The 17127-nt window shown below is 38.1% G+C and overlaps 1 protein-coding gene across 1 annotated transcript; it reads right to left on the bottom strand.

Annotated features, from left to right (window-relative positions):
* Positions 1-1526: 1526 nt before the first annotated feature.
* On the bottom strand, positions 1527-16844 carry kdm4ab (lysine (K)-specific demethylase 4A, genome duplicate b). The gene is made up of 22 exons (XM_056260785.1): positions 16737-16844; positions 15336-15488; positions 15059-15234; positions 14862-14976; positions 14559-14752; positions 14355-14404; positions 14167-14270; positions 13874-14011; positions 13069-13286; positions 12812-12966; positions 12238-12713; positions 11266-11374; positions 11016-11188; positions 10562-10748; positions 9731-9807; positions 9478-9533; positions 9177-9285; positions 7995-8183; positions 4007-4177; positions 3802-3921; positions 1868-1960; positions 1527-1704 (listed from the first exon to the last, which is right to left on the bottom strand). The coding sequence occupies exons 2-22, from the start codon at positions 15462-15464 to the stop codon at positions 1564-1566; spliced, it is 3180 nt and encodes a 1059-aa protein (XP_056116760.1). The 5' UTR covers positions 15465-15488; positions 16737-16844; the 3' UTR covers positions 1527-1563.
* Positions 16845-17127: the final 283 nt, after the last annotated feature.

Here is a 17127-nt window from a genome sequence, read left to right as displayed (position 1 = left end):
TAAATAGAAATTTTATAAATCTGTAACTACATTTTACCGTTAAAGCCATGGATTTTTGAGTGTTTCCGAATGACATTGCAGCGGTCAGGTGGTTCATATCGAAGCTCTAATGAAATGCAAGTTGTAATTATGAGTTCTACGAAAAGTAAATGCTTCTTCCAAGTCAGATTCTCGTAATTGCAGTAATTTCGACGTGCCGTAATGAAACTTTTTACCATCCAATAAATTGTCAATGTATCATTTTTTTCCCAAACCAGTTGACGCTAGTAAATCCTGCTTTAATTAATTTCATACTGACTTTAAACATTGTAAATGATTTGCAAAGAATGTGTATGCAGGCTGTGACATTAAAACACACTCAAAAGAGGCTAAAATGAGACAAACAACAAATGTTCAGGGGGGAGGAGACATTGCTTTTAATTTAAAAATAAAGATTTTAGCCTTAAATTAACAATGGATCTATATTCCAAGACAAAGGAGTGTAATGCCTACTGCTCAAAACAACTAAAGACAAGGATCTGTAATGCTATACAGCTAAAGGGATCTCCACAAAACGTTTTTTTTTTTAAATAATGTAGGTGATTCAAAAGAGGCGTCTCTTTTAGGACTCTCTAAATGGAGTGCCTCGAGATGTTGCCTTCCCTGCCTTAGGTACTATAAAACTCACAAATGAAAAAAAGAAAACCAAACATGTGGATAAGTGCACCACTTTGACCATGACTGGTCACAAGTCACTCTTACCTGTGTTGGCATAGTAATGCAACTAAGAGTAGAAAAAGTAGAGAAAATCTGCCTTCAACATATATAAATACTTCTTTTTACAAACAAAGTTAATCCAGACCTAATGTGCGATTAGGAAACTGGCATTCCTTGCACTTAAACGGAAATATAAATTAAATAAAAACAAAATCCAAAGCTGCTGTATCCACCTACTTAAGAGAGTATAAAGCTAGTTTCCTATAACGTCCCATGTTAACAGTAGATCACACATGAGAGCTGCTCGTACTAAGACAAGATTCATCCATGAGATTCAGATATTGCAAAGCACTTTAAGACCTACAAAAGGTCAGTGGGACGGCACATCCCCGCTGACTAAAGATTTGTCTGATGGTGTAAAGGTCTGTTCATGTGCGGTCAGACGGTGGGTCTGCAGGAGGAGATAAAAAAAAAAAAAAAAACAGTTGAAACATTACCGCCCTCTGACTTAAGACAGTAGGAGTCCGAGAGCCGCTGAGCCTGAGCCGGTTGTGTGCCGTCCGAACAAACAAACACTCTTACACAAGACATTCCTAGCATTTCATCTCTTGTACTCTTAATTGTGCCGCCCGAAGACCGCTCACAGCAGGATCATTTCAATGAGAATTAATACTCAACCTGAAGGTCTAAAACATGATCTTGGTGGTTTTAGAAACAAAGGCCGGTGGTGGACATGTATTTGCAGTTGTCTGATCATGTGATGATGTGTTTGTCCACTCAAACTATTGAGGCGTCTGGTCCAGCCTGTTTTTCTGTTTGTTATGTTGCCAATTGATCTGTTCGTTGAAGATATTGTTTGTGAGGACGTTACTCCATGATGGTTCTGTAGATGACCGGTTCGATGTAGTCCTCCCTATAACGGGAGTTGATCACCCGCTGTCTTTTCGAGTCTTGCTTCACATCCTTCTCCACAAACACCCCTTTGAAGCGCATGTCCGACGCCACAGACTAGAGACAGAAATAAAATGTATAATGTGTGTTAAACCACACGGTGTTCAGTAGCTCTGTGTCATGACAGGCTAATGAGTTCAAGGAAAAGGCGTTTTGTAATAAGTTTCTCAATGACATACCGCACGCTTAATGAAGCAGAGCTGGCAGAAAAATCACTCACCAGGCGGCCTTTAACACGTTTGGGCAGCTCCTCGTCCAAACTGTACACGTCTTCCCTCTTTACAGTAAGCTGAGAGTCATCTTCAAATTCCACCTGGAAAACAATTAAAATAGCCATTTTTATTTCAGCATTACAAAAGTCCACTTTAATTTCTCCTCAGATGAGCTGCGAATGAAGCCATTATAAAATTATATATATTGCTTTGCAACGGTAAACAGTCTACAGTTACGCTGTCTTCAGGTAATGTTGGAATAATTGTTCTTTGAGTGTGACTGTACAGCCAGTTTGTATGTATATTGTGTACTTTTGATGAAGGACAGTTATAATGTTTTCCAGAAAACACTACTCATTTAGCTGTGTAATGACGCAGCATGGTTGGGTGACAAAACTACTTTTTCCACCATTCTCTGTGGTGGTACTTTTGGCGGTACATTTGTGTTCCGAAGATGAACGAAAGTCTTACGGATTTGGAACAACTTGAGGGTGAGTAAATGATGACAGAATTTTCATTTTTGGGTGAACTATCCCTTTAAGGCCTGTTCACATCAAGGACGATAAGTATACCAATAAAGATATAGTTAAAAAAATCGTTGTAAATAAAAAACAATAGCAGAGTCCACACCAGAAGTATAACGATAATGGCAGAGAGGAACGATATCCCTGGAATCACTTTCAGAATCTTTTTTCCCAGCTGATGCATGATAAAAACATTGAGAGCCAATCAGAATCCATTCTGCTTTAAAGAGCTTGCACATTTAAAGCAACAGATGACAAACCTGCAGTGCTTAGAATAAACAGAACGATATCGTCCGCTGGTGTGGACTCTAATATAGTTATCGCTAGTTATTATTCTTGGTGTGAACCGGCCTTTAGTCAATAAGCGGAAAAAAAGCTAAACTACCTAATGTGTCCATTTTCCAAAACATGCCATATCATCATGTTGACTTGAGCAACATTTTCCTGGAAAGTCCCAGGCAGCCTCAGGCTTATGAACCATAGTACTTTTTTCTTTTTTTTTCTGATTACACTACCATTCAAAAGTTTGGGGTTGGTGTGTTTTTTTGTTTTTTTTTTCATGTTTAGAATGAAGGCTGCATTTATTTGATTAAAATACAGAAAAAAGTAATATTGTGAAATATTATTACAATTTAAAATAATTGTTTTCTATTTTAATATCTTGCAAAAATGCCGTTTATTCCTGTGATGGCAATGCAGAACTTTCAGCATCATTACTCCAGTCTTCAGTGTCACATGATCCTTCAGAAATCAATTTAATAGCTGATTTGCTGCTCAAGGAACATTTATCATCAATGTGAAGTCAGTTGTATGTCTTAAAATTGTGGAAACCATGATACTTTTGTTTCAGAATTCTTTGATTAATAGAAAGTTAAAAAACCCCAGCATTTATTTTAAAAAAATCGTTTATAAAATTATAAATGTCTTTACTGTCAATATGATCAATTTATTATTAATATTATTGACAATAACAGTACACATCAACAGTAGATTTTAATAACAGTAGTTTTATCAGCCACCGGAGTCAGTGGGTTACAGTGATTTTACCATGGGTAAGGAGAGTACACTACCCATGGTAAAGGGGCCTACTGCTGAAATTTAAGCCTACTGCATGACCCGTCATAGCTTATTGCCTCAATAATAGCAACGACAACGAAGGTCAATGTCATGAAAAAAAGTCAAAAACGGGCTCCATCGAAAAATATGACATTATATGTATGTGAATAGATATGGTAGTGCATGTTATGATATTAAACTTAAACAGTGTACAGTACAGATTTTTACAGCCTTTTTACAGTTACACTATCCTATACACTGCAAACAGTGATCCTACTGTTACACACGCTATCTACTTTGCAGTGTCTGAAGTTGAACTCTAACCCAAATCGTGTGCGCAATTGTGTTTGTTGTCCTCTGACCTGGTACATTGGGATGATATGGTCAGACACAAATTTGGCTCCATAGATCAGGCCATCTGTCCAGCGTACTTGAACTACGTCGCCCTCTGACGGTGGACCGAGCTTCAGACAGTCTCTATTCTGAGAAATAAAGACCAGCACTGCTTCAGTACACTGTGCATTTGATCACTAAACATTGTTTTGAGCTGCATAGCCCCTCACATACCACTATATCCTCAGGGAAGAGGTTGTCACTGAATGAGCCATCATCGAAGATAACCTCGTAGAAGGTGGCTTTGGTCAGCTCAACCACCTCACAATGGTAGTATCGCATATTTCTGTGCTTGCAGATCACTTTCTGCCCCTTCACCAACTCCCGCATTGATGCCTTGTTGCGCTGCAGAAGATGACGTCAGAGATCAGACATACATATAATGCCTCGTTTCCACTGAGCGGTACGGTACGGTACAGTTCGGTTCGGTACGCAATTATTTGCGTTTCCACTGTCAAAAGTTGTGAATGGTACCAAAAAGCCGAACCGTACCGTACCACTTTTTGGGTACCCTTCCGTTGGGGTACCTAGCACAGTGGTACGGTACTAAAAGGTGGAGCTAGACTCACTGCAGAACGGTGATTGGTTGACAGAGTATCGTCACTTGCGCGTGCTACAAGGGCATTAGAAGCATACAGTTAATTTATAAAAAAAAAAACAAGAAGCATACAGTTAAAATATAATACTACTGTTATTGTGTCACGAAATGTAGTTTTAAGAGTTTTTCAGGCGAGAAAGTAGTTTTTTAAAGCTCAAATCTGTGGTTTATTTATAGATTTATGATCATTTGAAGATCCATTCCAAGCAATCACCGGACGCTCGGCGCTCAAGTACCCCGCCTGGAGCAGCCTTTCCCCGGCTAGCCGTTCTGATGTTTGCCGCTGACTCTGACGTCTCTGTATTGGTTAAACATGAGATATAATTCGTCTTGTACAGACCTAACAGGCAATCTTTGGTCTCGTGAATCTATAATTCGTTCCCTGGCCAATAGTTTTGGCAGAAGGCTAAGTGAAGTTTCATATATTTGAGCGCTGAATTTGTATATTTGACTGAATTGTTTGCTTTGTGATTAAAGCTTTACTGTATATATTTTTGTACCTTTTACTTATACTTTTATAATGGCTATTATTATAAAACTGAAATTCACCAAAAATAGATAGTTTTGTCATTTATTTTATTTTATTACAAGATCATCTGTAATGTTGTTTATTGCAACATTTGTACCTATGCAATTCATTGCCTGGAATATGTTTAATATTTTTAAATTTAAACGAAAAGAGGCAGGATTGTGTTTTATATTTAGTTTTGTTATAAATATAACGTTACATACATGCAGTGAATATAATCAATAGCTGTGCGTTGCCTGAACCACATTTGCGTGCTTATAATGTTTAAAATGTATTTAAATTAAATCGAAAAGAAGCAGAGTGGTGTTTTATAACATATTTCGTTTTATTGTTGCCTTAAATGTACATAACCGGAGTAGCAGAGCGAGCTGAGTGGCGCATTCAAGAACGCGCTGTTCCATTGGCAGAATTACTGGACTCGCGTCCTCGGCGTCATTCTCCTGAGTCGGACTTTGCGTGGCTACTTGGTATTGAGAAACGCCTAATGCCAGCGCTTGTTTCTTGTGACAAACATCCCGAGAAGCAAGAACTAGATCTGCTGTCTGTCATCCATTGTTGTTTACTATGTCGCTTTTGTTCGCGCGAAAATGACGTCGATCGCTTCTCTCCGGCATACACCACGCCTATCAAGTAGGGTACTGTTGGCAGTGGAAACGCGAGCCCCGATCATGGTTTAGCGACCCGACCCGAACCGTACCGTACTGAACCGTACCGTACCACTCAGTGGAAACGAGGCATAAGATAACATCTAACACACATCTTTTGAACTGTTAACAATAGTCCACTAACATACTTGGCTTACAGCAAACACATTGCTTATACTTAAAATATGTATACATACTGGCTCAAAGATAAGAACTCCACCCCGCTGAAACACCCAGACAGACCAGTTACTGTAAAACTGGTTCTACTAGTTGTGTCAAGTTTTGAGAAATTAATTTTTAGGAATTATGTTTGTTTCATATTGTTTTGAAAACCCATAAAAAAGACAAAAAAATTAAATTAAATTAAAAAAAAGGACTAAAATGTAAGGTGTAACCATGGAGTAATATTTTCCTTTTGTCCAAAAAAGTATTTGGAGAGTCACACTCCATGGCATTTTACAATTCATAAAAAGCGCAAATTATCTGATTTTTAAGAGACTACAGTAAATGGCCTTGACCCACAGTAATGAGAGTCTGCAGGGGTCCTCTCTATTATATCATTTCCTTTACGTATTTTAGTATTCTGCATGTCTATGGTTTAATCGGCAGTAAAGCAGATTTGTTCAAATATTTTTATTTCAAATAAATAAATAATATAAGATTATCCCTGACTGCTTAAGGTTTTCTTCTCAAGAATTTTTACACTTTTAAAGTTGAAAATGTTTTCATGAAATTAAAGTAGCAACAGATTTTTTTTTCTTCTCTATAGTGATGTACAGCAGAATAAAATAGATTATAGAAAAACACAAAAATCAATTGGTTATTGTTGCCTGAAGTGAGGCAGATCTGAATGCAAACTTGAGGTCGATTAAAAGAAAGGGACAGGTTTAATGAGCCTAAAATGATTAAGTTCTGTGTACATGACCAGAGAGAAGTCTGTCAATTCAATGGAAGATCAATCATTTAAAGCTGCAGTCTGTAGCTTTTTTTGGGTTAAAAATTATCTAAAATACATATTTGAGAAAATACATAACCCGCCAGTGTTCAAAACTCTCTGCTTGCCTTAGCTCGATTCAAAACGGTAAGCGTGTAATAATGTTTTTCATTCCAGTGGTACTGGTGGATTTCCGCAGGAGATTCGAGCATGTCTTTGAGTCATTACGTCACATCTGTACACATAAAGGAGGAGTCTCGGCTAGTATAGGCTATATTGCGTGTGAGGATGTTGGAGGTGGAGATTTATAGCCTTTTCTCACAGCACTTGATATAATTAAACTTATCAATTTGATGGCGGATCCAGAAAGGTTCAAACGACAATCACCAGTGACAACAGATTCACCCGTTGTAAAATGCAAAAGACTTTGTTCGGACTTCGGAGTGGCTACAGAAAAAAAGAGACTGAAACCGGACCCATGCGAAAACAAGGATACATATCGGAAGGACATTACATGTAGTCACGCAATGCTGACGTTGTTAACACTAACAATTTGAGAACAAAGTATAATTTGCACGGTTTTGCATGATATGATAAGCGATTTTTAGATTTAATCAGCGCGATTTACTGCAATGTCAGAACCAGAACAAAAGCGGATGTTTCTTACTTGTTCAGATGACATTTTCATCGGTGAAAATTATTATGTTGGTCATACTTCCAAAAAGAATAATCTGGGATTCTGAATGCCAGTATCTACACCGGCGCAGTGACTGACAGCTGCACACTCTCCTCAAACACTGTTCTTCCACGCTGTGCTGTGTCGAACTACAACTCACGCAAAGTTGATAATTCTGCGAATAACTGCAATTGCAGATTTCGAACAGGGATGGCGACAAAGAGGAAAAACTGTGGACTGCAGCTTTAAAATTACAAGGTGTAATAAGATAACAAATAAATAAAACACATGCATGGATGAATGGTTCACAATAAGATAAATAACAAGCACTCAGAAAATAAAGTCCATTTCATGCTGACTTTAATGAGGCTTTTTTCTTCATTATAATATCAGGACAGTTGTATCACCCTGATATTTTTGAATGACAGGCGAATTTGCAGCAAACACGATACAGTTTGATTGGACGTTGGACCAACGTCAACATGAGATATGGGAAGTATATTTTGATATATTTAGTTAACTATGTGCAATTATACAGATTTATGCATTTTATGGTTTCCCCCCTATATTAAAACCACCAGTGCAGAGCAGAGGCAGTATACCAGAAAATGAAGGAGAATCTGTCCTATTATCATGCCCTTATTGTGCCATTCAATGTAGTTAAAGCCCAAAACAGTGAAGGGGCTTCTATATGCGTTTCCATTGTTCAGGTGTCATATCTAGACTTTGCTATCCCCCTCTTTTCAATTGTATTCTTCCTGAACACGTCTGTATTGTGTACCTCCATTTGGTTGCCGCCCTTGTGTCTCCAGCAGGTGAAGTAAACAACGAATGGCCAATCGTCTGGGTGCATTTGAACCCCGGCTGCCTGTGCACAGGTGGCGTGAAAGGAAGATGAGCAGCGGCCGTGTGAGCACTGCACGCAGCAACTCGAGCTCCTCTTCACCCACTTACGACAGTACTGGCATTTCTGAAAAGGAACCATTGTTAGTCATGCCTTTAACAATAGAAACTTGAGAAAGACTTCAGTTAAACAAATTCTGATGAATTAAGAATAAAGCATAAGAAAAGAATCCGATCATCATTGCAACGTGGATATGTTTGCAAGAGCTCTGCAATTCGGCACTCTAGTAAAGTCACGTCATGTTTATTTATATAGCACTTTATGCAATAGATTTCTTAAAATCAAGCTGCTTTACTGTATTAAACATGAAAAACAGTGTCAGTGTTTCATCAGAGCTACAACTTCATTTTGTACTATAAAGCAGCTCTCCAGTGTGTTCATGTCCGCGCCTGACCTCTACGAATCGAACAGGAGAAATGAAGAGGAAAAGATTTCCGCGTGAAAGAGGGCGGGGCCTCCGTGCACACCTAGCTATTACATATCGCCATGGACTAATGGTAGTACAAAGGTGTTTACCAGCCGTAGCAAACTTTCCCGGAAAGCTCGCTTTGGCAAGCTGTTTCGAACTCCCAATACGAACTTCAAACTAACTTCGTTTTGGCCTGATTTTGTTCGAAATTACATCACATCAGTTCGTTCTTCAATTTCGCTTGAAGTATATCTATCTGGGCCTTAAGAGCAGAGATGCTGCCAACCTACCTACTATTTTTCAGAAATATGAAAGAAAAAAAAACGTAACAAGATCATTTTCCAACAAATAGCATGAAAAAATGCTTCATTGTTTCATATAATATTGCATGCACATACATTCTCATTCAAAGGTTTGGGTTCTGTAAGATTTATTCATTTTTATGTATTAATTGACTAACCCTAAACCAGTGTTGGGCAAGTTAAAAGTAATTAATTACACCTTCAACAGTGTAGTTAAATGACTCGTTTTTGTACTAGCCAAGATGTGGCTAGTACAAAAAATAAATTATATAAATCCACTTTCCCTGTATATGCCAATCAGCACAGCATTCAGATTGTGTCATATGTTTGTGCAAAACATTAACTCACCAGCTTAAATCTCTGAAGCGGGATTTTACCGAGATCAACAGGACTGCGCTCTGCAATGTTCACGAATCGAGCCTCCAGCACTGCCACGGCACATAACACATGAACCCACCTGCAACAAAACCACATTGTCAAGCAAATCAGGTTTCACTGGCACCTGAGGTAAAACCCTTCACATGACATGCTGTCAAGCAGCTGAGAGAGTCAGTACATAAGAGTGTCATTCAGCTGAGAGGAATGTGTGCTATTGAAAATGTGCAATCTGACCTTGGAGTGCTCCCTCAGGAGGCTCCTGGGTACCTACTTGTCATTGTTTGCCTTCTGCAGAGCTCCTCCTCTCAGAGAGCATAAACAGCAGTCCTGAGGGAAAGACACAAACACTTAGTCACACCACTGAGTATAATAAACAAACGAACTTGTGGGAGCAAAACCTTGTCACACATGATGGCCAGATATGATAGCACTCCCTAGCAGCTCGAAAAATGCATGACAGAGGTTTAAAAAGTAAATTAAAAAAAGAAATCCAACTGTAAACCTAAACAAATGATCCAACTAACCTGAGTAATGGCGTTCGCTTCACAGCGGGAACACATCCACCCGTCCAGCTTAGTATCCCGAGACAGGCCATAACAACCTGTAGACAAAACATCCACAATTCATTCAATTATATTTTTACAGGTAGCAGACAAATTACATGGATATAAACATTTCTTTTGCAACATAAAAACTTTTGGATAGCATTTATACCAATCAATAAAGAAAAGTGCATATATTTTAATTATGTAACTGGTTACCATCTCAAGATTTTCACCATGTTTCACCAAAATCAACATGAAACAGCACTTTAGGGCCCTATCATATATATATTGACTTTTTTACACTTTAGGGCCCTATCATAGACCCACCTGTTTGCACATTCTGAAATGGTGGAAATTCTGAAAGTTCGCTGGTCTAAAAAAAACGAGGTGTGTTCAGGCGCATTGTTGGCGCGTTGATATTTTGATTCAACTGAAAGACTGCGCCATTGACCAACTGAAACCTGGTCTAAAGTCAATGGCCCAATATTTTTTTTGTTATTTAGAAAGCGCATTAGTAATATACGCCTATAGGCGTACACTCTGCTTATTACACACACATGGACGCGCAGCAGCACAAAAACTAGCCAAATATTACAAATAAAATGATTACAATGTAAATTCATCCTTGCTGAATGAAAGTATTAATTTCTTTCAAAAAAAATCTTACTGACCTCAAACCTTTGAATGGTGACGTAAACGGCAAACAAAATTATAAAGGAAGTAGTAAAATGCTTTTAAAATGCAGTGACTGGCGAGACATGTCATTTCAACTGCACATATTTCAGTGGCAACAGTGAAGGACAAACTTACTGGTGTGTACGCGCACACTACACACAGAGCAGCTGACGAGTTGGCTAGTGCCATCTTTATCCAGATTCGGGGTGGACAGGCGTCCCTCAGAGCTGCTGGTGAAGCACATCTCTGGTATCAGCGGCATGGTCCTCTGCTCTCCTCCTTCAGCTGCAGAACCGCACTGGCTCAGACGGATTACATCACTCTACACAGATGACAACAGCAATGTGCAGGGCACAGTCTTTTAGAGGTTCGCACAAGTCATCTTTCAATTATCAGCTCACGAATAAAAGAATAATTACATCACATCTTTTAGCCTATTTTGTCTTCACAATTCACCAGACATAAGTGTGTGATTTCTGAGCCACTAGCAGAATCAAACGGCCAGTGAGACAGACTGTGTTGGCTGGTTCGCACAAATGAAAGCTGAGTAATAATAGATTTCCGTGATGATAGTATTAGCATGTGTTACCTGTGTGTACATGTGAAAGAGTGCACACACTGCACAGTACGGCGGTTGCTGGCCCATGCGGAAGTTGAAATCCTTCTCAACTCTAAAATCGCGAGGCTTGCTTTGCCACATGGGAGCCAGGAGTCTGGCCCAGGGATTGGTCTCCTCTGGCTCTGCTGCTGGCTCCTGAATCTCTGTGGAGTGAAGGAGTTCATGAGAAAGAGCAAACAGTGATGCACCAATAAATGAACTACATGAAACAGATCCTAACCGTCATCACTGGAGTTCTCTCTGAGCAGGGGATGCAAGTACGGCAACTTGCTGAGTGGCTGCAGTTTCCTCTTCATGCTCTTATTCTCTTTCTCTCCCTCAATTTTATGCTGAACAAAAGCAAGAGAGGCGTTCATTTCATTTGGATGTGTGTTGTGGAAGTGCTTCATTTTGAGTTTGTTTTTAAAACATTATTTGTGATGTCATGTTTGTGAAAAAAGCCGAATATATTTCATGTGCATTAAAAATAATTAATTTCTTATAATTATCACTATTAAAAACAGTTCTGCTTAATATTCTTGTGGAAACTGTGATACATTTTATTCAGGATTCTTTGATGAATAAAAAAAAGTCCAAAACAACTAAATTTATCTGAAACAGAAATATTTTGTAACATTATAAAAGTCTTTACTGTTTTGGTTAATTTAATGCATCCTTGCTGAATAAAAGTATTATTTTCTTAAAAAAAAAAATATATATATATATATATACACAATTAGGTATGCAAAATATACTGGTACCATATCAGTTATCAAATATTTTTTCATTTATCAGTAATGGTTGTTTTTAGATATTTAATTATGCAGCTCATTCCACTATTTTTACATTTAGATTATCTTTTAAGTCATCCAACTAATTTAAAAGTAATCATTAAAAACATTAATACATTTAACAATATTTCATCTTCAATAAATCTTAAAACTAATATCAATTTTCATACTGCACATTCTACTGTTATGATGCCTGAATTCACTTGAAATCATATTTAAAAGTATTGATTTTAGAGATTTATTTTCAATTTACTCAGACAAAATACAGATTAACATCCATTCAGTTAACAGCCATAACAAACCATTTTAATACCACCCCTGATTTAATTGCATACCTACTCGCTTTTTTTTATATGTTAAAGCACTCGACTACAAAATGCTCATTTTTGAAATATACACACTAAGACAATGCAGTTACCAACCTCTGTGTTTGGTTGTGGAGTTTGCGTATTTGGCCGTGGAGTTTGCGTATTTGGCCTCACATCTAGTTGAATGTCTGGTTCTTTGAGCTCTTCTCTGAGTTCTTCTCTGAGTTTCTCTGTCCTGGGTTTCTCGGGTTTACTGAGCGCTGATTTGGTTGCATAGCTATGGACCTGTAGGGCATCTGAAGGGCTCAGGGTCCGATGAAAGAGAAGGCTCGCCACCCCTGGTTTGGTAGAAATCCGTGGCACGGCTGACAGGCAGTGAGGGACAGTAGGGACAGATGCTATAGAGAGATGACGCTTTGGGAAGGACTGGACACAGGCTGAGGACAGAGAAGTAGTTTCAGTCACCGGGTTTGCAGCACTACAACCCGCACCCCTAACACGCTCCCCAAATGCAGGACTTCTGGAACCTGGAAGCATCTTTAAATTGTTCGAACCTGTCAGTGGCAGAAGGTTGTCTTCGTCCTTCAATTCTGAAATAAATGTTTTATCAAATGTAAAAACAAAGGAGTTCCAACAACCGCTATCACTTAAAGTTGAAAGTTTTTTTAGGCATAACCACATGATGTACCTTGATACTCTCTGCATTGTTCTATGTATGGAGTCAAGCGCCCCTTCTTTCCATATTCAGCCTCCTCGTCGTTTGTTTCACTCTTTGGAAGAACCTCCTCTGGTAAGTCGAGACACACTCGGTGTCTTTTGGTTCCTATCCTTTGTTTGGCCAGGCTAATTTAATTGGATAAGGGACAACATTGGAGATTGATATTACATGTTTTTTACATATCAGTATGTACAATGTAAGAAGTAAAGCGAGCGTAACTTTTTTACCTTTTCTTTTGTCCCTCACTGCTTTGGTTCTCAACGAGTTCCTGAGCACCACTCTTTCCAGCCTCTCCACCTAAAAACTCAGCTGCTTCAGGCGTGGGCTTGGAGTGGTCAATGGGAGCATTGTCCTTCCCCGCCAACCACAGCTCGTAGCGTTCGGGCTGAAATTTCCTTACAAACACATCCATGGAGATCTTCACCATGTCTTTCCTACATGAACACTGAGGGAAAAAGATACAAGATTGATATTTTTATAAGATTAATGCACTATGTTGTGTACAGGCATTTCAGCACACGATAAATAAAGTTTGGGGTCAGTAATATATATATTTTTTTAAATAAATGAATACATTCATTCAGCAAGGATGCATTAAATTGATCAAAAGCATCAGTGAAGACATTCATAATGTTACAAAATATTTCTATTTACATTTTTCTATTTCAGCTCTATTCATCAAAGAATCCTGAAAACAGGATCACAGTTTGCACAAAAATTAAGCAGGACATCTGTTGTCAACATAATCAGAACACCAAATCAGCATTTTAGACTGATTTCAGAAGGATCGTGTGACATGTGACTGAAGTAATGATGCTGAAAATTCAGCTTTGACATCACTGAATCAATTAAATTTTTAAAACATACTCAACTAGAAAAAAAAACACATTTTAAATTGTAATATTTCACAATATGACTGTTTTTACTGTATTTTTTTTATCACATAAATGGCCTTAGTGAGCATAAGCGTCATAAAACAAAAAGATTATTGACCCCAATTTTTTGAATGAACTTTTGTACATTATTTTTTACCAGTATGGCTTGTTTTCCATAGTCGATCCATCGCCTTGTGGCAAAGTTAGTAGATTCAGCACAGTTAAAGCCATGATTAAAGCCTGCATGATAGCTGTATGGAAATGTCACCATGAACTCTCCTGCATCCTGAGTGATCTACAAATCAAAAATGGACAATGACATCACAAAGCCTCCTCAAACATAAAGTTACAAACACGTGTATTCTAAGGACGCATAATATGGTCCGCTTATGATATAAAAAAAACAAGTCATCAGTTGGGCAAAATGCACTCATGATCATAAAAACATACCTTTTCAAAGGGAATGCCATACTTCCTTAGAATTGAAGGTGAAATAAGAGTCATCTTGTGTCTAAGAAATGCTTCACAGTTTTGTGAACTTCCAGGGAAAAAGCCTGTATTACAACGGCAAGTATTATATATGAGAAAATATAAATCAAATTGTCTGTGCAGAATTGACGACAAAATAAGCTGTTTACCTTTGGCTAACCGCTCCAGTCTTTTTCCATGTTCTGGAGGCACACAGTACCTATGAGATTCCAGATGAATTTAACACTTGGCATCAGGACAGACAATTACAACAACCATCTTTATGCCTAAAGGCACACATTTCATCTACAAATGACATTCTTCTATTAAAAAATCAATTCAAGACTTTAATTGAAAGCCGCAGGTGCAATTACCAGGACTTTGATTCCCCGAAGTGTAAGTAATTAATGCTGTAGAGATCCATGTCCTCAGTGTGCCAAGCAAAAGTGGTTTTCCACATGCCAAAGTAGAGGTAGGGTGTGTTTACTCCCTCTATAGTAATACCACTTTCATGCTCCACGGTGTCAAGGATGGTATTCAAATGCCCTACATTCCATTCCTTGACATCCTGCATAAGACACGAAAAAAGAAACAATGACTCCATTCACTTCAGAGCTCTCAAACCAAAAGTGAAACCAAAAAAAAATCATTCAGATTGCTTACAAGCGTTTACTCACCGGGTCATACAGAGTCCCATTCACATCAGCTCCATAGATGGGAGGGTTAAAGGTTACATTTTTCCAGTATTTCCTTTCAAGCTCTTCAAAATCATCATACCGAGGGCTGCAAAACCTTCAAAAGGGATGGACAAGTGCATTTATAATCAATTTCTACTAGAAAATGAGTAACAAGAAAATGAGTCAACAAGACTTACTTGTCGCTGTTGGCTGTTTTGCGGAACTCTTTCAGAGTCATGGATTTCTTCTGGATGTTGTACTGTGTAAACAGCCCCGACTGCCCAGTCACAACCTGCTGAATTGGTGCAGGTATTAGCAGGTCGTCAATGTCATCGTATGAACGTCGAGGCTTCCAGTTTTTGGGTGGGATGATCTGTAATTTAGAAAAATAAATATAATTTTGTGAATGACTTATTGACAGCAGTAGCCTTATGAGATTTTTTTTATGTCAAGAAAGTAGGGTTTTCCTCTAACCTTGGCTAGGCCTGCCTTGTGTGCACCTTGGGACTCCATGTACGCAATGTAGCGGCTGAAGTTCTTGAACTCTTCACCAGTGGGGTAAAAGGTCATAATACCCCTCGAAATCGGCGTGTCTGATGCCATCTTGACCGACTGAGTCCTTAGCACCTGTATGACAAATGTTATTGGGACTGTATTCTCAAAGTACAACTAATATAAAACAGACTATATTAGCAAAATACTGAAACATAAAAAAGCATGTTATTTGACATTAAAATCAAGCTTAAAGTCATGTTTTTTAGCACTATATAACAGGAGTTTTCAATCTTTCAGATGCCACAGATCACCAAAAATGATCATCATTGTGTGAGGGACTCCCATCCTAAAATTTAAAAGGCAAATATTATCTTGTATTAAAAACCCAAATTATACTGTGAAAATGTGTCTAAAATATTATTTGGAAAATATTTAGCTTACATTACATTGTACTGTTTAAATTTAGTATGTATTTATTAACACATCTATTTACTCATTCATTTTAATCCATTTTATTTTTTTATTTTGATCTTTATTCGTTTAAATATAATTGTTATTTAATTAACTATTTATTCTAATTGAAACTTTTTTTTTACAATGGTTTCCTTTTAACTTTTCCATGATCCCTCCCAGAGCACAGTTTGAAAACCCCTGCTAAATATGTGGGATGACTTTAGACCATTATTACACGATTACCCAGACGACCAGTCACTTTGACTTAATTTACATCACAGTCATCGCTTTACTGTCATGCTGGGTTGCTAGGTTTCATTAACTTCCCTTAATGTAGTTAACCACAGATGTTTTAGCAGAACCACATGTGAACCTTAAACCACATGTGACAAACTACATCCGAGTAGCATTCCGGTGTAAAGGCTGGCAAATAGGCCTAATATGGCTAAGACAGTGAGACAAAAACCTCATATTCTTACAATGCAACCCGTACGGTACTGTACACACAATACACGCTACGCCCATTCGCACGCCCCGCCTTGTATTCGGAAGATCTGATGCTGATTGGCTAACACCAGCGTCTCTTTAAAAGTCGTATGGCTAGGCTAACGAGTTAGGCCAAACGTAAACATTATCATGTACAAATGTATCATTAATTTATCATCGGATGAATTAAAAGATCAAACCTATACAAAGTACACGACAGGCTGTGCAAAATATACCAAGTACAAATGATAAATATAACATATGATGTGCGTAAATTGGAAACCTAGCTGTTGGATGCAGTGTAGTGAAAGTGCAACGGTTAACGTTAGCTCTTCGAAGCTAGCAACTTTACCACTACTAACAATGCTTTTAAACCGTATATTATAGAAATAGCGTAAATACAGACAATAACAAGGAGGTTATATGCACATATTTACTTACTGACTGTCGAACAAAATGCTTATAGCTGCCCTCAACCTTCGTAGAGACGTTTAGCTAACAGCAGATCCTTCTCCTGACAAACCTCCATCAGCACTCGCACACTGCGCATGCGCAGACAGGATTTGTTTACTATATTGGTCCACCCACGCCAGAGTCACCATAACCAATCAAATCACTGTCACGTTTACACCGGTTTACACTAGCCTGCCTGCTGTCTGCCATACACTTTTTATATTGAGTTGTTCATTTAAAAGCAGGAATACGTTTTTTGCGAACATTTTAATTTAGTCTCAATTTTATGTAAAAATGTTTGCCTTCTTAACACATATAAGTTTGACCCATTACTAATACAATATTACACTGCGTATTTGTCCAATTTACTCCACCCAAA

The sequence above is a fragment of the Rhinichthys klamathensis genome, unplaced genomic scaffold, assembly GCF_029890125.1.
Source record: "Rhinichthys klamathensis goyatoka isolate OS25496 unplaced genomic scaffold, OSU_Roscu_1.1 h1tg000178l_1, whole genome shotgun sequence".
Classification (NCBI taxonomy): domain Eukaryota; kingdom Metazoa; phylum Chordata; class Actinopteri; order Cypriniformes; family Leuciscidae; genus Rhinichthys; species Rhinichthys klamathensis.
This window is presented reverse-complemented; position numbering and strand designations above follow the sequence as displayed.